The 26,795-nt window shown below is 29.2% G+C and overlaps 1 protein-coding gene across 3 annotated transcripts in view; it reads left to right on the forward strand.

Annotated features, from left to right (window-relative positions):
• LOC148303824 (alkylglycerol monooxygenase-like) overlaps positions 1–26,564 on the forward strand; it is a 65,183-nt gene extending 38,619 nt beyond the window's left edge. For all 3 annotated transcript variants that reach the window (XM_088269333.1, XM_088269332.1, XM_088269334.1), the window contains 6 exons: positions 1,517–1,620; positions 2,366–2,528; positions 5,832–5,983; positions 9,968–10,102; positions 15,329–15,442; positions 24,299–26,564. In XM_088269333.1, coding sequence (XP_088125459.1) covers positions 1,517–1,620; positions 2,366–2,528; positions 5,832–5,983; positions 9,968–10,102; positions 15,329–15,442; positions 24,299–24,577 — 947 coding nt within the window. In that variant the 3' untranslated portion in view covers positions 24,578–26,564. The remainder of the gene's footprint in view (positions 1–1,516; positions 1,621–2,365; positions 2,529–5,831; positions 5,984–9,967; positions 10,103–15,328; positions 15,443–24,298) is intronic.
• Positions 26,565–26,795: the final 231 nt, after the last annotated feature.

A 26,795-nucleotide genomic window follows, 5' to 3' on the forward strand; every position in this document is an offset into this window, starting at 1 on the left:
TTATCTTTACCCAATGGTGCATAGAATACTACAACTTATCGATGAAAACTTCCGCCATTCTCAGGCACGGTATAGAAACTCTCGGTTTTCATTTGAACCTTTTTATTTAAAAAAATCTTTTCTTTTTTCGAATCATATATCTGTACTAAATCAATCACGCAAAGATATTCGCGGTCAAAGATGAGAAAAAATATTATACTTATACTTTTAAAGTCCCTATCACTGCCAACGGGGTATGTATTCGTAAATACTGTGAAGATTGTAATCTGTATTAATAACGTATCGACGCTTTGTGAACAATCCTATAATATCGAACCCGGTACCTCCGGTACGGTAGATAAGCATGATGATCATTACGCTATGGAGGCGTTCATGAAAAAAATGTCATCTATCTTTTATTTGAAAATCTAAGAGAACATTTTAAAATATGCCTTGCACGTGCGTTACTTGCGTATGATATTGTAGGCGGTGAATGTCTGATGAGGATGAACGAAATTGGATGCTTCATAAACGTAGATACCATTCATAATAATAGCTCTTTCTAGATGAACTGCCATAGCGCCTGCTCGTAACTGTCTACCCATGTATTTAATATGAGGAGATCATACCAGTAACGAATCTACCTATAAGATAATCACATATAGGTTTAATTGTCTGTGAAGTCAAAGCCTTTATGGAACAATTTAAGTCGGTACGCTAATATATAAATACCAATCGATACATTGACTGATCACCTTGCTTTCATATAATAAATGATGAGATCAACATTGCATCAAAGTGATGCAGTGCCTTATGTACCGTTGGATACGTATAAAGATCAGATAAGAATCAATACTTTAAGATGACACCGTCTTGAAAATATTTATATTTTTTTATAATACTTGAAGTAGGGCAGCCATTTCTAAACTGATAAAATTGATTACAGCTTTAGTGTTCTATTTTTCTTTCAATATGTCAATCAACCCTCAGATGACCGTGATACGTAAAGTACTCTATCTGCAAATCTGTTACTTTACAGGAGAGAGCTTAAAAGATTTTTTCAAAGTATCCTTTTTTATTAATTAACGGTTTTATCTGAAATTCTAAACTAGAATTATTCATTCAAAAACATGATTAAATAATGTAATAAATCGTTTTAAAACTTTATGCTTTGTCAAAATTAAGTAGTTAGCGTTTTAGGAGTTCAGTTCATTTCGAAAACGTCTTATACGCCTGAAAACTAGGCGTAATTTATTTTTTATTTTTTTGTTTGTTTATATTTGTAGATAACGGTCAGTTGATAATATCCACCAAATATCTCAAAATTGATAAAAATGAAGTTAGAGCACTTTACGTAGGGCACGTTAATATTACTTGTTAATCATTAGAATTTTTGGCGCCTCATATTAAAAAAAATGGTGCTCATAATAAAGGATGCTGTATTTTTGGATGTTTCAAAATGTTTTATATTATTTTTCATCTTCATTTGTTGTCAAAATGTGTTCATTGTTTAAATTTTTTTTTCGTTTTATTCTAGAAATACATTTGCTTTGGGCTCAGCATCAGGTACATCATAGTTCAGAGGAATTCAATCTTTCCGTTGGACTCCGTCAATCCATTCTTCACGGATGGTGTGGATTTGTGAGTACACTACCAATGAATATATGTACAATGATTTTTATATTGATGTCTCAACAAAGATGAACATAAATATTGAAGTCTGGGCATTTACAAGGCTTACGACCTATTATTGGCTAGTTTAAGTGATCGCATTCAATCAAATAAATCAATTCAATCAAATTGAGTACTTGCATATGATATATCGTGTCAATAATAGGATAAAATACACAAGTTCTACTCTACATCAGCCACGTCACGTCTCTACACGTCAGTTAGCGTTTTAAAACGATGATTGGCTTGGATTGGCTTGTGCTTTTGTCCATCTTTCTTCGGATCGGAGCTCTTGATCGGTGCGTGAACAAGTTGCGCGTAAATTCGATCACGCTAAACTGTCGTAGTCGCTTTCATTTTTCAAAACCGGACTGCCGGACGGTACAATTCCGGGTAGTGGACAAGCGCCCTTAGAGTGTAAAATCACTAATATTCATTTTCACCCACCTTGGAAATTGAACCTGGGACTTCCAGCACGAAAGCTTAACATGCTAACCATTACACCACGAAGGCGGAAAATATTTATATTACCATACCACAAAGTTAATAATGCTTTTGAAATACATAAAAAGTAAGGCTTCGTAAGAATTAATTTATCTACTTTAATAGTTATTTTTATGTTTAAAATTAGAGAATCTGAGTCGGATCAATTTTGTTGCTGGGTCTTTTATGTTAAATGATGACTGTTTATTTATTTTTTAATATTTTTTTCTAGATTTTCTACCTACCCTTGGCTATAATCATCCCCCCAGCGCACTTCCTTACGCACCAGCAATTCTCCCTGCTGTTCCAGTTCTGGGTGCATACGAAGACTGTTACTACTCTTGGACCTCTGGAGCTCATTTTCAACACCCCAAAGCATCATAGGGTACATCATGGTATGATATTTAGTTACTTTATTCATTAACAATCCGCTCTGACAGTTGAAATTGCATTAACATTATTAAAATATAAATAACTTATATATGTTTGATACACGATAGCATCAATTTCTTAAAACTGTAAAAAATAAATTTATAATGACTTTTAATTAAAAATACTTTTAAAAAAAAGTATTTCTGTAGGGATGATGAGTGATTGGAAACATATTTGATAACGGACTTTTATAAAAATCATTTACTTGTGTATTTATTAGTCATCCCTGATCCCTTTTGACCGAGACTGCCAATCCACAAAAAAATAAAGCCACTTAAGATCTACCCAAGCTCCTTTGCATAACCGTCAAAATATTTTAAATTTAGTTTAGTAGATAGTGTTTTAGTATTAATCAGTCTTGATAATGAAGCGGTTAGCTTTGAAACCGGTGGGCATTATAATTAAGTTATAAAAAAAAATATGGTGATTTTAAAACAAAGTTACACTTTAATTATAAAAAAAACATCTATATAGTTTTTTTCCACTTTTATTTTATGTGACCAGTGACCAGGTTTTGACATTACCCACATTATCAGACTGGTTCGATGAAGCCCGATCACCGGACAAATATTTTTTTAAATTTTATTTTAACAAATAAAATTAATTTCATATGATCCGTGATCATGTTTTGTCGTTACCGACATAATCAGACTAGTCTGATGAAACCCGGTCACTAGTCATTAGAAAAAAAGGAAAAAAAACTTCACAGTTGTTTCTTGTATTATATAAAATGCAGTTTCAACAAGAAATGTCAACTAAACTTAAAACTTACTTAAAACTAGGGTCACATAAGGTAACTAGGGTAACATATAAGACACAAAATACGGAGAATTTTTACAATTGTGAGAATTTCGTCGTAAGTTATAATTGAAGTTCGTTTTATGGACGCCCAAGTATATGATGAGTAATAATAATTGTATATGCCAGCTTAACTAAGAGTTGTTTGCCATATTTCGTTTACAGAAGCAAAGTATTACAAAAAATAAGTATTTAAGCAATTTTAAAGAAGCATAATCATTGTTCTATGGTAGTATTCAGAAAAAGCACAGCACTGCGGAAAAACAGGGATAGCTCTAAAGAAATGAAAGTTCCCTGAAAAGCTGATTAAACACAAATATTCGTTTTGTCTTTTCATTTGATCTTTGCAAGAACTTGTGTTTCTATTAAACCTCCTCCATTGGGTGCTCTAATTGCCAATAAGAACCTTAATGATAACGATAGAAGAAAAGAAAGCTGGAGTAATCTTGCAGGTACTAACGTCTCTAATGTGACAAAAGCTTCGATTCTCTTCGGTGGCTTTGTTATCCAATTCCTTCCTTTGAGGCTTTTCTCGGAAAGAATTCAACGCCGGTGGTAATTTAAACGAAAAACAAAAAGTAATTGAAATTACAATTTAAATTTCCACACTTTAAAACGTTATTCAATTGAATTATTTATATTTATTGAATAAATATTTTTTTCTTCACCTCACTGGCACCCAATTGTAGTACATCGTATCGAAGTAGTGTTATTTTAAAAGATAATCATTTGAAAAGGGTTGTTTTTAAGGAAAACTTGAGTAAAAAATTCACATAAATGTATTGCAACCCCCTGAATATCGAACCTAAGACCTCCAGCTCTGCAGTCAAACTCGCTAATCACAACACTTGAACATTATATGAAGTTATCTGTATACTATCATTTCTAATATAAATATGATAATGGACTTATTTTACGATATTTATACAGATATTTACTTACAATGATTAAAGAAAACACTTGTTTTTTACCACTTGAGTTTTATTATAGACTACATGTTTCAGAAGTTAAACTTCCATCATTCAGGTCTGTATAATAACTAAAATATAAAATATAAAATTGTTCTATAAATAAGGAGAGGGGAAAGTAAGGGGAAGGGGTAAGTCAAGGGACGGAGTTTGAAAACAAAGGAAAAATGGAAAGCAAAGGTGAAGAATTTTGAAACAATATATTGTTTAATAAATTATTATTAGAATTTAGGTTTTTTTGGATTTCTAAATTTTCAAGATAATTCATAATTTGACTTTTATATAGAACAAGGTGTAATAATTTTAATTTATAAGAGTGAAATGAGTGATTAGTATCTATTATGTGATTTGAAAAATTTTATATACGGGTTCAATAACTAAAAATATCTCCCATATCCAACCTGCATATTATACAAATAATAATTTACATAAAATCCTCGATAACTCAAAATCTAAAATTTATTTATTACAAAAAAGTGGTGTTTATGAAATTTCGTGTGGAGATTGTGATAAAAAATATATTGGTTAAACTGCGAGAAATTTAAAGATTAGAATTGAAGAACATCATAGCGGTCTTGTTAGTAATTATTTTTCGGAATTTGCAAATCACATAATAGATACTAATCACTCGTTTCACTCTCATAAATTAAAATTATTACACCTTGTTCCATATAAAGGCCAAATTATGAATTATCTTGAAAATTTAGAAATCCAAAAAAACCTAAATTCTAATAATAATTTATTAAATAATATTTTGTTTCAAAATTCTTCACCTTTGCTTTCCATTTTTCTTTTGTTTTCAAACTCCGTCCCATGACTAAACCCTTCCCCTTACTTTCCCCTCTCCTTATTTATAGAACAATTTTCGGCTCAACACAGGCCATGCCTAAAGAGCCGTAATACGTATAATAAATGTGTATATGAAATGAATTTGTATATTGAATGTATCTATGTATTATGATAATAAATAAAATAAAATAAAATAAATAAAAAAAATAAAAAAAAATATATTTCAGTTATTATACACACCTGAATAATGGATGTTTAACTTTTGAAACATGTAGTCTATAATAAAACTCAAGTGGTAAAAAACAATTGTTTTCTTTAATCATTGTAACATGTCCTACCACAAAGTTAATGCCGAAACAATAAATAAAGATATATACTTATCTGTATAAACCTGTAAATTTTACATGTATCTGTATATAAGACTTACTTATCCGTTTATAATTGTACAATATTTGATATGTTTCAATGTTATGTGCTTAGAGTTCGATTTATACAGATATATACTTACATGTACATTTATAAATAAATTTATCTTATGTTGTACATAAATCACATAATCTGTGTATAAGACTTATTTATTTATACATATATCGTTTTTTATAAAAAAAAGATATTGTACTTATATCTGTGTCTGTATAATCTTTATACAAGACGTACTTATCTGTATATAAATCGTATTTTCACTCGAATTGATTAATATTTTTATTTCAGGTTGCAACAAATATTGCTTGGACAAAAACTACGGTGGAGTTCTTATAATCTGGGACAGAATTTTCGGAACATTTGCTGAAGAAAGAGAGAAAGAAGAAATTGTTTATGGACTCGTATTCAATAAACCATGTTTCAACCCAATACAACTACAGGTAAACACTTAAAGAGCATACTGCATAATATTACGGCAAATTACCATAGAATGGGGGGGAGGCTATTACAACGGACCACATTTTCATACATTATTCATTTAGTATTTTTTATTTATTTATATACATATAGAAAGAAAAAAAAACATTTTTATCCTTATCCCCACTTAATAGTGCATGTGGCATGACATCAAATTGATGCAATGTTCGGTTGATCGTTAATTGTATGAAGGCAAGGTAATCATTCCTGCGTTTCAGGTTCCGTTCGAGGGTCTTATATTTAACAAATATTAATTGAGTAAAAAAGTAAATGAAACTCATATTTATTTTCGATACCCTCTAAGATTTGAACTCGTTACATTCAGCATGGTAATTCAACGGTAACTATATACGTATACACATATATATATATATATATATATATATATATATATATATATATATATATATATATATATATATATATATATATATATATATTTATTTATATGTATAAAGATGCGGAGTTTATAATTTTTATTAAAAAGCTATTTTAAAATAACTGTAGGTAAACATTTTGATACCCTATTCGGTTTTATAACATGCATTGAAAAAGCACTTGACAGTCTAATATTTCTCCATATAAACTGTCTTGTTCTCCTTTGTGCAATAAATTTTAATCTATCACCCAGACTGACTAGACATATCAAATAATTTCTAACTGCAAGTAACACAAAAGCTCAGACTAATGCACCTATCAGTTATGACATGATGGATGCATCGGTTTATCTTATAATCAACCAGACTGACATTGACATACTCCAGCTAACGTTGACACTTTAATTATATATTTTTTTTGAATATCGACACATCGCTCACTCCTTTCTAGAACGTCATAAATCAAAAAACTTGATTTTTCAGGAGATCGTTTTAAATGTTTAAAGATATAATACAGTGTATTAAAAATAAATGTAAAAGCCACTAATTGAACTTTCAACTGTGCAACACATCTTATGAGGTAAAAGCTGAAGGTTTTTTCTCCATTTGAAAAATATCTGGTATATTTAAAAAAATAATTAAACAATCCCTTTTCTTCAAAATGCAAAAACAACACTTTCCGCTCTGTAGCGGGTAAAGAATAAGTTTAAAAAATGCCTCTTTTGCTGGGATTTAGTAAATTTTCTGGGCATTCCAAAAACATTCACAACTGAAAATTGACGATTTTTGATTTATGACGTTCTTGAAAGAAGTGAGCGACATGTCTGAAACAGACCCAATTTCAGTGTTAATTTCAAAACGAATTTTTGTTTGACTTTGACGAGTCAATTGATGAAGGAGAATATGAAAGTCTGGGTATTTATAGGGCTTGTGATCCACAAGGTTTATTTTATAAACCCTGTAAATACCCATACTTCCATATTCTTCTTCATCTTTGTTGAGATGTCAAGTCGAGAAACCCAGATTTGTGAACAAGGATTAGGACAGACACAAAAATGTTTTGAATAAAATAAATCATTTTCATTAATTGATACGGCAGGAGTCTTGTGGAAACATCTTTCCATTTTGATTGAATTTTTTGTGGTAAATACCACTATTCCTCAAAACTATTATGACACATGTTTCGATGCATTCCGCATCATTTTCAAACACCGTTATGAAAAGCGTGTTGCGATAGATTTTAAGAAAAAAGTAGTATTCACCAAGTAAAATAAAAACTAAAATAAGACAACTAAGAAAATCTTTTATATAGAATCGAAAAAATTTTGAATTTTTATTTAAGTTAACAGGAGCTTTATAATCTAATTTCTAGACTCAAGTCAAGGCTTGTTTGTTCACTCCGTGAAATTATATCCAGTTGACACTAAACTTTCATAACTTAGACTTAAGTAAGCTTGAAAAATTATATTACATAGTACGAGAGTAAAGTGAAGGTTTTATGAGCTTTATGAGCTACGTGCTTATATTTATTTAGTTTTTTTTTATTTGAAATACGAGTAAAAGACATATATTATCAGATGAAACGTCATCCTGAAAAATACGGTCGATTTTTCATCGCCATTTCAACTGCATTACAATCGTCATTGAACTGTTAGTTGAGTGTGATGATTTAACAATTGTATTAAATGTCCGATATCTTCAACCTTAAAGAGTGATGATATCAAACCCTTACAATTTACGTTGAAGGCCGTGTCGCTGGTGGTTTGTTTTTTATGCTTCCATTAATTTGGTAGCGAATAGGGTAGACACATAAAATAGCGGGTTTATGAGGGAAGCAAAATTAACAAGGGTTGGTTTCCACTCCAAGAGGGATGTGTTTCCACAGAAGGAACGTAAAAATATAATTGGTCCCCTGTTCTAACTTAATAGGGTTCTATGTCTAAAAAACCTCCAGAAATGGTAAAAACCGGTTTTAAAGACTTAGGTTAATTTCCTTAATAGCCATACTAGTTACTCACTGCCTAAAAAAGTAAGCTCAACATAATATACAATATTTTTAGAATTTTTTCGCTCACAATATTTTAAATGTGTTTACATTTTTGTTTACTTATGCTGTATTTGGTCTACTTAGTTTGATGATGCATAATCATATGATGTTTATATATTACATATTTTATGAAGGATTTCTCTAGTAAAATACTTAATAATTTTTTTAATCATAGATGTTATAGCTGAAGTTTCACTCAAAAAATGCAGTTGATTTATTCAAATAATGCTCATGTAAATTGAAAGCTCTACCAACCGTATTTCTGGATCTGATACAAAAGCATCTAGACATCCTGACAGACTCCTCTTGTGAATCAATTTTATTGTAAGAACTATATTACAATTTTTTTAAGAAAACGTTATTATTTTATCACAATTTTACTGTGAATTTACATTTCATAGCTTTCAATATACCTGTTATTGTCAACATAAATACATTTAAGTTTGTAAAACCACAACCAAGTTTCCAGAAGTGCTCAATGTAGGCAGTTAAAGGGATTAGTAGTTAGTTAATTTAGTTAATTAGCTAGATCCAATTCCAACCCGACGTTAGTCGGTACACAAACGCCTCTACAACCCTAACCAGCACAGCAGACAGACACGAAATAGTACCAAGGCATTCGCAGAAGATAAAAAAAACATATGTTGTATTTATCCAGATTTTCATTGATCTTTTTCAAAAACCATACTTTCAATTTGACAACATTCACATACAAATCACGTTCCTTGCACACATTACACTTTTCAAAACAGCACCTATAGGTTTTCTTTCTATGCTATATAATATATCAGCAAGAAGAACATCATCTTCAGCATAGAAAGGAATACAGATATATTGCCATCCTTGACAACGAATTTATCACTGATTTCAGAAAAAAACATTTCATAGTTGTAATTGACATGACTTTATTCTGACTTAGACTGTAAGTGATGTATGTGATTGTAATCCAGGATTCGGACCTCATATACTAATATAAGTGTTGCTGCTCAATAAATAGCTTCTTTTCGTCTCATCAATAGATGTCTCTAGTGAAGTTCTAGTGATTCATGAACAAGGTTTCTAAACTGGTTCATAAATTCAGAATTTCCAAGAATTTGAGTAGTGTGGCTGTCAATAATGGGTAGAATTGGTAAATGTTACACGTGTGTAAATAAATCACTTAAACTACCCTATAATGGTCGTCAGCCCTGTAAAAGCCCAGACTTCCATATTTTTTTCATGTTTGATGAGATGTCAAAAAATTATATGAAAAATAACTCCTATAATTGGTAATAATCTAGATTTGTGAACAAGTATTTGGACACACTCAAAATGTTGTAAATGTCTTTAATAAAGTCTTTTGTATGTATAATTTTGATGAGGATCTTACATATATTTAAATAAAGGTATCTCAACTAAATAAAAGCTTTCTCAAACATACAATAGATGGTTCCCGTAAACTCAAATTAAAAGTATTTGGAGACACTCAAAGTGTTGAAGATAATAATCATTGCAGATAGATTCAACGGTTACGTTTTTTTCAGACGTTTTATACCATTCACTTGGCTGGGAGTATATCATCGTATAAGACCATGGGATACAAGATGGCTGCAGCATTAGCTGGCCCCAGCTGGACACCTGGCACTCCTAGACTTGGAAACGAAAAGGATAAAATTGATGTAAGTGCAATACAGATTTTATTTTCAAATATATCCAAAATATGTGTACCTACCTCTGTACGACTGCGTTGTCAAAATCAGGGTACATAAACTTCTTATTGAAGATCCACCGTAATACGAGGACTTTCGATTGGGTTGTCAAATTGATGTAAGTATTTTAAGTTGGATGTTTTTCTTTAAAGTACTCTCACACCCTAAAATTAGGTTATACATGTACAAATATGTAATTCCAAATGATGATAACTCGATTTCAACCATTTTTTTCCCCATATTAATGTTATGTTCTTAAAAATTTTTAGAGCTTCAGATCAAATCTCTTTGATTGAAAATCTAAAACATAATGCTTCTCACCACAATTCATAAAATTGAATTGAAAATCAAGTTGACACTGCGTTGATCCAGTGTGGTGCCCTATGCACCATTCAGTGAAGATACGTACGGAGAAAGGAGTATTGAAATATGAATGTTTATATGTTTACAAATATATATATATATATATATATATATATATATATATATATATATATATATATATATATATATATATATATATATATATATATATATATATATATATATATATATATATATATATATATATATATATATATATATATATATATATATATATATATATATATATATATATATATATATATATATATATATATATATATATATATATATATATATATATATATATATATATATATATATATATATATATATATATATATATATATATATATATATATATATATATATATATATATATATATTTATATATATTTCTTCTAAAAGTGTTATTTTAATAGTTATAATAACGCGAAAGCAAGGTGATCAGGTCTGCGCTTCATGTATCATTTCTGGGTTGTATTTTAAAAGTCAGTTACTCGCACATTTATTCTATCTCTTTGAGAATCTAACCCGGTGCCTCAATATAGTATGCAAATGCATCAAATACTACATTTTTTTACAGTGAATTTATATGATTAAAATATTTTTGTAAGAGTCACAAAATAAAAAGGTTCTTATTTCATCTCAAAAAGTACGACTGAAGAACGTAGGAGAATTGTTAAATGTACATAAATGAAGTGCACACTTGTGTGTATAATTCAAAAGTTCTTTGTTGTATTCTAACGTTCAAAATATAAAACTTCTCCAGAACTAGGCAACCAGTTACGAAAAAATGCGACCATTTTAAGTGTTCGTCTATCCAGCAAAGCTGTTATGCAATAAAAGCACGTCCCGGAAACTGCAATTCCGGAAAAAAAGTGCTCCGAGCGACTCGCGTAAGTTCAATACTAAAATTCTTGTTGGAAATGTAAAAGTTCTAGTTCCACATGTAAACAAACTTACGAAATTTTGTACTTTAATACCCTTATATTGCTTTTTTAAATCTCCCACTTGCAGTGTACTCACCTTCACACATGTATTTTCTACATTAATTTTTAATGTCTTTTGAGAATATAAAATATTTTTCTTACCTTTTTTTTTTAAAGCAATTACCCGTAAAGCGTCTATTTTAGATATATATGTATGCAGGTAGGATAGTAAGGATAGGGAAAGTAAATATGAAAAATACATCACAATCACCCAGACCAATTGAAAATAAACATTTCTTGGATTCATTTTGCAATGGGCGGGAATCGAACCCGCGACGCCAGTTTCGCAGTCGAGCGTCTTCCCAACTACGCCACAGCGTCTGCCTTTTACCTTTAATGTTGCAAAGGATATTTGAATTAAATTCATTTTATACATATTTAAATATATAAGTTTTAATTCAGTTGAACAATTTATGTTGAAAATTAATTACTTACGGCCTTTGCGAGGCTTCATAAGTCAATAAAACATGTCAATAATAATTATGACAGGGTAAACTTTTTGTTGATATAAATTTCTGTAACTAATTATGTCTTCAGATTCACAAATTGCTTATCCTCTGTACTCAGTCATTCCTTAAATCATACAAAAGAAACATCAAAGAAATTATCTTCAGAGGCGGAAAGTCATTATTTGTTCCCATTGGAAAGTTTTTGGATAATCATTATTTGCGTTGTTACAAAACTCTTTTGAATTTAAAATTGCAAAACTTGTAATGAAACCTTAAAATTAATTAGTTTCTGAAAAAAGGCAAGATTGATGATTTCATTGTAATTTTTATCCTAATTTTAGTATCAGAAAAATATTTCGTACTATATAATGTTTTAAAAAAAGGCTTTTTTGTCCATATTTTTTTAAAACGAGTAGCCTTTTGTGATTAAAAATCCTTTGATATTAATAAATGAAAATATTTAATAATCAGTATCTCTGTAATACCTACATGTTTTATTATTTATTTTATTAAAAACTGGTTTGCTAATGATAAATATATCAGGTATCTCATTTGAGATAGAGTATCTATAATTTTTTAGCTAAAATTCTTTTTATTCCAGGGCTTTTAATATTTTGGAGAAAACTATATACTTACTTATCGTTTGCTTGAAATTCCATATCCATCAAAATTAAAATTAATACATCTTTCTGAAATAGAAGAGATCTGATTGTCAATCATGGGTAAAATCGTGAAGTTCACATAAACCAGTCAATTAATCGTGAGCCCTCTAAATGTCCAGACTTTCATATTCTCACCTCGACTACACTTACGTAATAAAAATATTTGAATTTTCACACTGAACCTAACAATCTTTACGTTTAAAGTAATTCCTTATTGGTAAATAAAAATATATTTTTTTACGCTGATAACTTTTTCCAAAAACGAAATGTTTTAAGCAAAAATAAATTGATTTACACAAAATATTTTCATCTTAGAGCGCTTAAGTAAAATCACTTTTTCAGTCCATCAACCCTCAATTTCAAACCCGAGCAACCATTCTGTGGAATGCGTACGAAATATTGGATCAAGTTCAAAAATCCTCGGGCAAGGAAACGCGATTACGATCTCAAATTATTACCAGAAGCTCGCGATAGCGTATAGATTTGGGAATGCGAAGAATAAAATACCACAAAATCGAATCGTCAAGAAAATCTCCCCGATTTTGTGTAAGTTAATGGAAAAAATATACGTTTTATATCATCCCGCGATTGCGGAGACTAAAGTCGTTAGACGCCTTTTCTTTGACATGAATATAAAAAAAACGTATCTTCAATAACATATATTACATACGTCACGTATACAGCGAGATATCTTTAAGATCATTCGCGTAGAGAAATGTTTGTAAAATATATTTCTTAATATTTTATCGTGATTGTCGTATCATATTCAAAGAAAATTTGAAATTCAGATTTATGTATCTGTGACTACGCCCGTTAAGATACTTTTGTTTTCAATTTATAACTAGCTGTAGTCCGCCTCTGTGGTGTAATGGTTAGCGCGTTTAGATACCGTACTGGAGGTCTCGGGTCCGATTCTCAGGGGGGTTTAAATAAATATTAGTGATTTCACAATTCTAATATTTATTTCATATTAACCTGAACTGGTCCCTAAAGGGCAGGAATGATCACCTTGTCTTTATGTAAGTACGACCAAGATAAGTCGTCAATTCGATGCAGTGTTTTATGTAACATTGTATGCGGACAAGGGTTAAAAGAAAAAAAGTAGTCAGCCACATGTGTTGCTGTGGCTCAGTCTGGAATAGAAAAGAAAAAAAGAGAAAAAAACTGACCATTAACTAGCTATTACGCCACTTCCCCGCAGAGGCAGGCAGCGATAATAGAACGCAACACCACTCTTTCTTTGCAAACATTTTTCGCCTCTTGCACGTTCATACGTCTTCTCATATATACCCGCCGATTGTTTCGACTCCTGACCCGATCGATTTCAAATATTTGACACAGTTTTTCTCGCTCTTCTTCTGACCCTTTTTCCAACTTTATTTGCCGCAAAAGTTTGTATTACCGTTCTTTCCTCACTCATTTGTTCCACATATCCAAACCACACCTTTCTTAATTTGACTGATAATGTGTATCTCAGCTTTGCTTTCTTTCCATAATTCACCATTTAAACATCAATCATAAACTCTTTCTAAAAAGGAAAGCAGAATTTGATTTCACAATGCTTGTTGATATACCATATTTAGAAATTATCCACGCTTTGAATTGTATCGATAATGCCTTGCATTTGATCCTTGATATCATTATATCGTCATAAGAACATCTGCATACATCGTTTTACCATACATTCATCTAAAAAAAATCAAGAAATCGCATTTCGACTGCATTCAGTCTACTTTTATCCTCCCTTTGCCTTTTCCATGCTTAGTTTCTGTAAGTTAAACGATAGCCTTACAAATAAAATAAAATGTGTTAAAATAATGATCGGAATTTCCTTCTTTCCAATCGGTTAGCGGATTCTCGCTTCCGCTGACCTGGAAACTACGTGAAAATAATTCCAGGACTTGCGCGAAACTAGTGGAGCTTACATAGCAGAAACACATCCATGATAACGACTATCGTTTGTCCCTATTGTTTGCAGGATTTACGCTTTATGATTTAACGCTATTCCAAAGGCATCGATAATATTCTGTTGGCTGAAAGATAAATGGGACATATTTGTATTATATATTGAATAATATCAATGTCTGGTATTATTTTTCGACATCTCAATATAGATAAAGGAGAATATGGAAGTCTGGGCATTTACGGGGCTGACGACCGTCGTAGGCTGGTTTAAGTGCTCACTTTACACACGTGTAACATTCACCAATGCTACCCATGATTGACAACCACACCGGTCAAATTGTTGAAACTTCTAGATATATTGATCTAAATCGAAACACAGTGTTTGACAGACTTCATTACAAAATGTAGCTGACTTAGTATCGCACCTATCGAATCTATATATTTATATATATATATATATATATATATATATATATATATATATATATATATATATATATATATATATATATATATATATATATATATATATATATATATATATATATATATATATATATATATATATATATATATATATATATATATATATATATATATATATATATATATAAATATATATATATATATATTTTTTTATTTTTTTTATTATTTTTTTTATTTTATTATTTTAATTTTAATTGTTATATTTAGTCCAAATTCATAAGAATATCAATGTACATCTATTATACAATACCTTATGGGACTTTATCCGGTATTTGTGTACGATTTAAGCGTAATTATTTGTTTATCAATACTAATTATGATACTCGTATTTTATTCCAGATCCGTTTTAGGGAGAAATATGACGTCACTCTTCCTCTATGGTGTAACCTGTATCTACTGATTCACTTCTGTGTTGTGGTTTATGGCTTCCAGGAATTGGCAGTGAGGCATATGGTGAGTTCCTTTTTACACACACACATACCTTATTTATTCATGATTTACCGTTTATTTGTATTTTTTTCGTTAAAATTTCTTTTCATCATATTATAGATTACTATCATACCATTCTATTGGCATTATAAGTTTGGTCATAAAGGATAGAGAATATAAATGTAACAAAGTGTAAAAATGTTCACTTAAACCAGCCTATGGCAGGTTATAAGCCCTGTAAATAGATTACTTTATTCTTCCTCATCTTTATTAAGATATCGAATTAAAATAACTCCTTAAAGTGAATCCATATTGGTGAACGAAGATTTGGATATTTTGTACTTGAAATAATAATTAGAACCGAATAGTTGAGAAGATTATTTTACAACGATAGTAAAATATATACTATTAAATAATATTGTAGACTATTTTATCAATAAAGTGGCGATATAATTGATTCATAACTAAATTAAATTAAACAACTTTTTTTAACCACTTTTTTATTACTAGTATACTTTGACCAACCGGTTTCGACAAGAATCGTGTCATCATCAGGGTTTATTAAATTGTAAAACATTAAAATCCTCATTTTAATGATATTCCCCTATCAAAAACTTTCACACACTCCCTTAATTAAATTCTAAAACATTAATGACATTAATTAACATTATTAACGCTAATGTTTTAGAATTTAATAAACGGAGTGTGTGGAAATTTTTGGCAAGGGAATGTATCAAGTATTTTAATGTTTTAGAATTTAATGAACCCTGATGATGACAAGGTTCTTGTCGAAACCGGTTGGTTAAAGTGTACTTTTAATAAAAAAAGTGGTTAAAACAAAGTTGTTTTATTTTATAAAGTTTATAAAATGTGCCACAAAGTATCTGCGAAAAACATTCAAGAAGTGATTTATAACTAGTTTTCTGTATTCCAATTAGATAATTACTTTGAATCACAAAGCCTTAAAAGTTTATGGAACACATAGAAAATAGTGCAATCTGGGTGCAGTAACAGTGGATAACGGTCACTGCACACGGTTTACCTTCGTGTATTAGTGCAGTTATCCGTTCCATGCGATTGCTATCTGCAAAAGGTGACGTTCCACCCTAGTAGCTGCTAACACACCCTTATTTCTAATAAAACAAGGGTGGCTCGATATTCATATTGGTGTTTTATATTTACAACCCCTATTTTTATCATGGGGCAAAAATTATTTTTATAACATAAAAATAATTTTATTAATTGATTCGGTAGTCACTTTGTGGTAATATTTATTAATTTTTAATTAAAATTCTACTATCCAAAAACAATCTTTATTTTCATTGTACTTTAAACTTGGTTGCATAATGAATAATTCATGATTTGAATTCATTTAAAAAATATTTTTACGATATAAATTTGATGTACAAAAAATGTAACAAATTAATATTCTTTATTCCTGGGCTATATCAAGAAGAATGTCCCGTATTCAGGGTTTGTTATTTTAATAGGGTAATGAATTCACCAGGTTTATATAAAATTCTCGACGTTTTGGTTACTTAGTTATTTAACCCTCTTGTACATTAAAAAAAAATAAGTATAAAAACTTGATAAATCATAGAAGGAAAATATATTTTTTAAGGAATTTATTTTTGTTTGTGGGAGCATAATTTAGCATCGTTACATATCCATAAAAATATCATTAAATGATAAGTTACATGTTAAGGTAAAATAACATATAATTGTTTTTACAATATGACAAAACAGTGCAATGAATGTGAATAATGTTACACTTACCGAGCAAATGATGATTATTGAAAAAAATATGCTTGAATGGCGATCTCCAAAATACTTGCACAATGGTTCTTCGTTACATCCATCGTTTGCAAACGTAACAAGTTTTCTTCCTAGAGGACTGTTTTTTGAAGAACTGTTTTGAATAATCAAGTATGTTTAACTGTTAACAAATTTGTAAGAAAAGTACATTTTTTTAAAAAATAATTAAGTGGCAGTTTTAAGTAATCTTTTTTTGAGACTTTATTTGAGAGCTGTACAAAGGAGAGGGTTAAAATGGTATTTACTCTTCATATTCGAGAAGTCGTCTAAATAAATTATTCATTTTTCCATTTCAAAACGAGAAATTTCATAATGGTTGTGTTATCATAAATATGCATGTGATCATACGTTACGAAATTCTGTGGTTGGAGTATATCATATATGATAACAGATAGGTTTTGAATTCACTCTAATGGAAATACAGTGTTTCGTGCTCGATGAAATGTGTTTTGAAATATTATGCATATTTTTACTGCTGAACTGAAATCTCGCTAATGGCCATGAGCATTAAATTAATACGGAAATATCCAAGCTACCTTTATAGCCATTTCGAAAACCAATTTTAATAACGACTAAAATGATAGATTTATATTATCCACTGACACTTCGTGATGGAATTGCATTTTTAATTTATGATTAGATTAAAACCAATATTTTTAGCTTTTCCACTTTTTTATTTGACCAGCGACCGGGTTTCGTCGTTACCGACATCATCAGACTGGTCCGTTACCGACATCGTTACCGACATCATCAGACATCCAGTCTGATGATGTCGGTAACGACGAAACCCGGTCGCTGGTCAAATAAAAAAGTGGAAAAGCTAAAAATATTGGTTTTAATCTAATAAAAACTAAAATGATATTACCTCCATAAATTAAAAATTCAATTTTCTCCACATCCTGGTACTTGCGTGTGATTTTTGCGGTCTTACTGTCAATATTTTATACGCCCAACCGAATGTTATTATATTAACATTTGATAATGGATTTGGAAGCGTATCAAATGAAAATGTATTGAATTATTGAAACCCGAAGATTTTTTGGACCAGTATCAAATGTAAGGCTTCGCTGAATATTAATTTGCTGATCACATTTCACTACAAAGTTTATTGTACAGTAAAACTTCGATATAACGGACTAATTGGAGAAGGGGATGTAGATTATATACAAATAGGTTTAGAATAAATCAAAAACTTTTTGTTAAAAATATTAACAATTTATTATGATATAAACAAACAATACAAAACACAAACAAAATTCTTTTTATTGTCTTCGGACATTCGTCAAAGGACGTTGCTGTTTGATATCGACACTCTTGCTTTCGGTTATCCTGCTGAAAAAGGAAACATGTTTGATAATTAAAATGTTACTTTGTTTTAAAATCACTTTATTTGTAATTTTAAAACAAAGTAATATTTTAATTATAAAATGGAGAATCACAAAGCTAGTGCCTCAAATATAAATTATAGAATCATGTTTTGTTTGCAATTTTTTAAGTTTTGTGTTTATCATGGGACCAAAAAATTGTTTACATGCGGTGACACTCGAATTTAAGCATGTTTTATCAGGAGGTTTTTTTTTTACTTTTGAACGGATTTTTGTGCATTATATCCAAAGTTCGTTAGATCAAGGGCCGTAATATCGAAGTTTAACTGAACTAAAGGTACATAAAAGCAAACATTCAATTAATGAAAAATTATCCTTTACTCTGATAAATTTGACAAACAGAAAACTTGCTCAGTTGAAAAATACAGAAAGGTACTTGTATATTTAAAATGAGCAAAAAATCGTTCATAAAAAAATGTTTATCCATATCGGTCACTGCTTTCAAAAACGTCATAAATAAAAAAAAACTTGATTTTTCAGGAGAACGATTTTAATGTTTAAAAATATAAAACAATGTATTAAAAATAAATATCAAGCCACTTATTGAACTTTTTTCTATGCAACAGATCTTTTTAGGTAAAACCTGAATGTTTATTCTCCATTTGAAAAATATTTAGTATATTTAAAAAGTTATTAAACAATACCAAAATAAAATTAAAAAAACTAAATACATTTTCTTCAAAATGCAAAAACAACACTTTCTGCCCTGTAGCGGGTAAATATCAAGTTAAAAATATGCCTCCTTTTCTGGGATATAATACTTTTTCTGAGCATTCCGTAAACATGCACAACTGAAAATTGACGATTTTTTCCCGAAAGGAGTTTTACATCGTCGATTTCAATAATATTTTTATTACAGTTAAATTTAACCCTATTGAAATGTTCATATACAAAACTAATTTATCGAGAATACACTTAAGTCTACTGGTAATCAAAATGACCTGCTCTAGTTCAAATCACAATAAAGAGTATAAAGTAGGCGTTTGTGAGAGGTAGTACAATTTCAGCACAATGGCCACCGATCATAAAGAGAGGATTGGAGTTTCCCTGGCGAAAATTTGGCGTGGAACCAAATCGCAATTCGTGTCTGAAATTTTACGAAGTTTGCAGAAATGTGTCTTGCACTTTGACACACCCGACCCTTTACAGCTTTAATGCTTCCGCATCCTATACTGGGTATTATTCTACTGTGAGTGGCATATAACATATGTATTGTCTGGCAAAATCGAGAGCTTTAGAATAAAATTCATTGTAATGGCATTTTTGGTCCTAGAGTTCAACGTTATACCGGAAATGAAGTTGTTTTATATTTTATGTAAAATATGTCTGTAATACTTTTGTTAGTAAAAATATAATAAAATTAAAGCTTTGACTGTGTAACTTTTTCAACTCGCCCGCCTGTGTGACTTTTACAATATGAAAAGCTTACCGAAGTTTGTTCGTCATTTTTTCTAGTACTTTCTCTGATACGAAATAAAAAATAAAAGGTAATTTGTATTGAAAGTAGCATAATTCGCATTAATAAGATAATGGTTGGGCATATTGTTTAATTACAAACTATTTTGTTAAGTTTTTGAGAATAAATCAGATATTGAATTCATATTATATTATCTATATTTAATTAAAATTATAACTTATATTTGGCTTCATATAACAAATGTTCTATAATAACTTCGTACAACATGGTGGACCGGCCCTTAAAAACCGAAGTAATCAAAAGTTTGGCCACCCCTGATGTATGTAAAATCACAAAACGTAAAAGTAAAATCCGGTTATATAATGTAAAAACGATAGATAATGGGATCAAGTTTTTGTCTTATACAATAGATAAAAGAAATAAAAATCAGCGCTTTTGAGATGAAAATTTGCATGAGAGACGACGCGACGTTGCATAAAACGATGAAATATACTTTAAAAACAATGAAATACATCGCGTTTGAGGGGTACATATATAACGTATATAATTTTTATTTTATTTAATTCATGTAAATATAAGCTAACCTTCGAATGTTGACACAATGAAATATATATTAGCTTGGAGATTCGCACGTTTATTTGACATGAAATTAATAATAATGGAACGTATTATTTTTGGTTAAACGATTTCTACACACTCATAAAATTTTGATTATAAGAGATATAATTACATTAAAAAAAATATTACGAATTTTCCTTTATTAACCATGTGGAGTATCTTTATAAATTCTCGGAATTTCTCTGTGATGTATATGTACATAATATTACACTTGTTAATTTCAAATCAAACTATTTGTTCATATAACCAGGATTTATCAAGGATTTTTTTGCTATTCATTTTTCAGAAACATTCTAAGGTAGTACAGTAATCATTCTCTGTTTTCATTCAATTTAATTAAGTACGTGATATTCGTAGTGCGGATTATTTTTGCCAGCAAACTCTTTTGTTGACTGACATCTGACCGACAGATATTTAGCCAAATTGTTATTTGACTGTGCTGATATTTGACTGAATGTAATTTGTAATTTTTCATTTTTTTTTTGAAATGCTTAAATAAGCACACAGTTTGGTTTTCTTCTCATTTTACTTATATTTAATAAACTTTTCCAATATATTTTAATAACTAGTAGGCATATAAAGTTTGAGGTTAACTTTTGACAGTTTTCGTTTAAGACTTATGTAAGTATGTAAATGTTCGTTCGGCTGAATGTCTGTCTGCTAATTGTCCAACGATCAAATCTCCTGTCACGTTTAGGCTGTATTCCTCGTCAAATTATTATGATGTCTTCGGTATACCTGGATGTAAATAACAACATGAATAATTCCTCGGAAATCCTGTTGCTAAACCTGAATAAGAAACAAAGACGGATAAATCTTGATTCATCTCGGCTTATCCCTTTAAAGCATTATTGAAATATTCTCAAACGTTTCTGTACACACGTAAAGTACCTCTAGCAGATATTTGATACAATGGTTTCTCATAGCGTATTGTGGTATCCAAATGGGTTTTCATAGAACCTTTTGAATCTTGGAAAACCCCTAAATTATGGTACTAGGGGTGTTACATTATGCGTATCTTCAAAGCGAAACGAATCTTTTGGAAGATTCTGTTCGTTCCACGGCAGGGAGTTTTGTTTGGTTTTCCATACAAAAAATACAGCGTCATTTTATTTCTTTTTATTCGAAATAAAGGGATGATACTAGCATTGAAACCCACGCGAGTTCTGATAACGTTCTCGTAATATCAATACTAATATATGAGGATAGTTAAAATATACGCCTGGAAAATTTCACATGTTTTATAAAAATACATTTAAGAATGCTATTTGAAAAAAATTTTATCCGCCAACAAAATTTGTTCAATTATTTTTATTCTTATTCTTTGAATGATTATATATATATATATATATATATATATATATATATATATATATATATATATATATATATATATATATATATATATATATATATATATATATATACATATATATAGATATATATATATATATATATAGATATATATATATATAAACAAATTTATAAAGTGATCACTAGACTAGCCAAATGCTAGGGTGTAAGCCTAAATGCTTTTAAAAAACATGATACTTTTAATAGAAATGTGTTACGTTGAAAAAAATCCTTGAATAATAAGTGCTTTTGCCCCTAAAAATACTCTACTAATATATTTTATCACATAGGCATAATGTTAACTTGCTCGTTTAATATATGACATAGTAATTATCTGTCTTGCGTTTTAGATTTTTGGATTTGTGAGTGAAATTTATTTGAAAGGATACATATAACGTATGTTGAAGGAGCTCAGAGTGGTTTTATGAAATGGGAAAGGAAATAGAGGATTTGTAGAAACTTTCGATTAGGAAGATGTAAAGGAGAGTAACGGTAAAGGCTTGAGTACTTTGGGATTCCATCCCCACAACGTAAAAGCCTGCTTTCTTGTACCCTCTAAGATTTTTTTTTATTTTACACATAATATGTATATCAATATCAAATAATGAGACTTAAATTAAAACGTAAAAGTATTATTATTATTAACACTTTCCTGTATCTAAGAAAACATAAGCTAGTTTCATTAATGAAAAGTGTCACGCGCATGCAAACCTTCGTAGTAAATTAATGAAAAACTAGTGCATTTATCTGGATAAGGTGATGTTTATGACAAGTAATTTAAAATTGTAAATAAGTTTTTCTTTTTCATTTTCACCCAAATAAGCACCACTTCATTTACTTTTGGCACATGTTAGTTTTCCAATTCTGCTTCGTGCCAAGATTTTGTCTGATTTAATATTTTTTTATTCCTCACAATTTTATCACCCAAGTCTTGCCAAATCTGACATTCAAAAAATAAACTCATAAAGAATTCTAGTAATGTTTAGCTATAGTAAAAAGAGGTTTAATTTATTTTTTATAATAAATTATTATTCCATTAATTAATTCGGCAATCACTTTGTGGTAAAATCTTTCAATTTAAATTGATTTTTTACTTAGTAATGAACTGTATTTTGAGAGAAAAAAAATCCATATTTTTGGTTGCATAGTGTAAAGGTAAGCACGTTTGGCTACCATGCTGAAGAACCCGGGTTTTGAGGAGGATCAAGATAAATTTAAGTGATTTCCACTCAAAAACTGATCACTTTACTTAAGAAAAAAAACAACCCCCATTTTTGTAGCTACATAAAAATTGAGATCTCAATATAAACCAAGAAAAATATGGAAGTTTTCATATTTATAGATTTTTTTATCTGTCATAGAGTGGTTAAGTGAATACTTTACACACGTGCAACATATATCATTCTACCCATGATCGTCAACCACACTATTTAAATTTTTTAAATTTTATATATACTAATAATCTCGTGACACAGTATATATGAACTTTATAAAATTAAATACCTTTGTTTTAACCACTTTTTTATTATAAGACACTTTAACATATCAGTTTCGACAAGAACCTTGTCATTGTCAGGGTTTATTAAATTCTAAAACATTAAAATACTCATAGTTAATTACATTCCCTTACCAAAAACTTCCACACACTTGGTAAGGGAATGTAATTAACCATGAGTATTTTAATGTTTTGGAATCTAATAACCCCTGATGATGACAAGGTACTTTTACTTTCGTCGAAACTGGTTAGTTAAAGTGTACTTATAATAAAAAAGTGGTTAAAACAAAGTGGTTTGTTTTATAAAGTTTATAAAATGTGCCACAAAGTATCTGCTAAAAACATTCAAGAAGCAATATATATGAGTTCATAACAGCCATCCATATTGAATTCGGAATGATTGTATTTAGCAGAGACCCTTTTAGTGTGATGTTTGCAAGATTCGAACCACGGATTATTTTTACATACTGGGAAACGCTTGCAAACATGATGCTTAGTTTTTTTATGCAGCTTATGGTTGACCAGACATTTATATTCACAACTGGTTGAGTATGTCCATATAATTGTATTTGTATGCTGACATTTTTGCATACCAGGTTTGTGAACAAGTACTAAGATATAATCAAAATGCAGCAAATGTATTAAATTTAATCAAATTACAAATATGTAAGCAATAAACTTAATGTACAAGCAGACTTTTCTGCAAAAGCAAAGAAAGATTCCATGGATTTTCTTTATTTTCAAAACATCACTATTTTCCTTTGAAATATAAATGTCTTTTTTCTTTCTTGTTACAGGGGATGACTCCGCTGTCGGTATTTATTTACGTAACCTACATTTTAGCTTCCCTTACAACAATAGGGATGATGTTTGACCGCAGACCGAGAGCTGTTTTTCTGGAACTCATTCGCTGCCTCGTCTTTGCCTTTGTCACTCAGAGATACATCGCCATGGGTTGGAATAAGAATATCCTAGTTCCACTACAGATTTTCTACATCATTTCTTGCATTTGGTGGTGTCTTTACGGGTTTAAAATTATGGAAATAAAGAAGAAAACAAAAGACGAATCAAAATAATTGAAGGACAGCTATTGCAAAAAAATATTAATTGAAGATTGTTTTCTCAACGGTTTAAATGATTGTGAAATTCTATCAAATTAAATACAACTGAATCAAAAATAAAAATCAATCGAAAATTTTGTTCAAATGATATTACAAATTTATTAAGAATCCTTACAAAGGTTACTATAACGGTTTTTTGCAATCATCTTGTTTGAGTAATTATTTGTTCAAATTATTTTTTTGCAAATCTAATCGTCCATCATTTTGATAACTCAACAAAGAGATGAAAAGTAATGTGTAAATCTTATCTGAATTTATGAAAAATTATTCTTGAATTATTTCACATAATGGGAGACACCAGAAAACATGATTTTTAATTTATTATGAAGCTTATGATTTTACCAGTTATTTTATTCACAACATTTTAAGTGAGACTAAATCCTTCTTCACTTTCCTTAACTTAACTTAAGGACTTTAAAAAAAAACGGATTTCTGAAAAGGGATTTGGTGAAACCCGTAAGTTTGTTAATTGTTGAAGTTGAAGTTAAAGACTGAATTATATTTAATTGTTTTTAATACGATGTGTTTTAAGGATTTTTAGAATTATGGAAATCTCAATGTACATTAAACATTTCTTCCTTGTTGTACTTATATCTGTATAAAATGTTTATAGAGGCAATTCATAAATTTATATTATTTATTTAAAATTATAGTACTATTATTCCTAAAAGTAATAACTAAAAATCGGTAGATTTATAAACAATAAACATAAATAACATTAAAACTGGTTGTCAAAGTTTTTTAATGATATATACATAATTATCATATATAAAATAGTTAAAAAAAAAACGAAAAAAGCAGAAAAAAATATTAATTTCACTTATTTTAACAAATAAATCTGTGAACTATATTTTTTAAGGAAAATAATACATCATGAGTTAAAATAAACGTTTTTATTTTAATATTAAAGTTTTTCAGTCAGTTTTTAATCAATCCAGAAAATATTAATAAAATATATATGTATGCATTCTGAGTAATGTTCAATTTAGACTTTTTCAATATTGTTTTTAAAATTTGCACATCCTCGTTTTGATGGTTAATTCTATGGTAAATATTTATCCTTATTAACTTAATCGCACAGGTTTATCTTTCCAAAATATTTTGCATTACATGTTCCCGAACCTCGTGAATAATTTATTTATAATCAAGCTTTCGGTTCACTCGTTTGTAATTCCAATTTATGTTTGAAAACAAACGACCCGAAAAGTCGGATTATATTGGATAATTTCATGGAGTGCGACATTTATTTCGAAAAAAATCGAGCATAACAATTTATTGTAAAAGTTTTTCTTTTATCATTTCGATACATTTAAATTGGATATTATTCAATTTGAATAAATTTAAATTTATTTAATGTTTGCGTATTTAAATAAAAAAAAAATATATCAAATAATCTGTGTATAAAATATATGGGAATGAAGTATTTAATTTTTATATCGAAGTGTTGATCATTTGTCAAGTCGAAATTGCTCTGCAGACTTTAAATAATATATTAATATTTATTTATTTTTACCTTTTATATTTATTAAAAATCACCTCTTATATTTATTTAATATCACTCTGGACCGGTGCAATTAGGGCAAATCTGATCACCTTGCCCTTATGCAATTAACGATTATGATAAAACAATGTCGAAACATGTAGTACCCTATGCATTATTTAGTGCAAATGAGGTTAAGAAAATGTCTTTAATTATTGCCAACGTTATTTTGTGTTAACAATAAAATCAAAAGTATTATAATCATAATATTATTTTATTTTTAAGTATTCTTGTTTATATCCCGTATGCATAGTAATAGTTGTGTACTCGACTGAAATTTTTATACATTACTTACGTACAAAGCAGGGTAAATTACTTTGATAATAGTCAATAGGATTATATATGTTAATGTTTTGATTTTAAGTGTTTTCTTATTTATAATAAATAAAGAATAAACAAATATGTAAGCAATTTTATTTCTATGATACCTTACTTAGGATTGAATAAAATAAATGTTTTATTCCGGATTCTTTCAGATATAAGTAACCTTATATATTTGATTATTAGTAATGTCGAAAATTCAAATAGTAAATATTTGTACCTTGGCTCAGCATATGGTTGGTGTATATTAAGTATTTTTTAGTGATTCATTTATTCAAGCAATAAAATTATTACTCATCCAAAAAAAAGTTT

Source organism: Brachycentrus maculatus, unplaced genomic scaffold (assembly GCF_059751285.1).
Source record: "Brachycentrus maculatus isolate JH-2025_06_01 unplaced genomic scaffold, ASM5975128v1 h1tg000345l, whole genome shotgun sequence".
In the NCBI taxonomy this organism is placed as follows: Eukaryota; Metazoa; Arthropoda; class Insecta; order Trichoptera; family Brachycentridae; genus Brachycentrus; species Brachycentrus maculatus.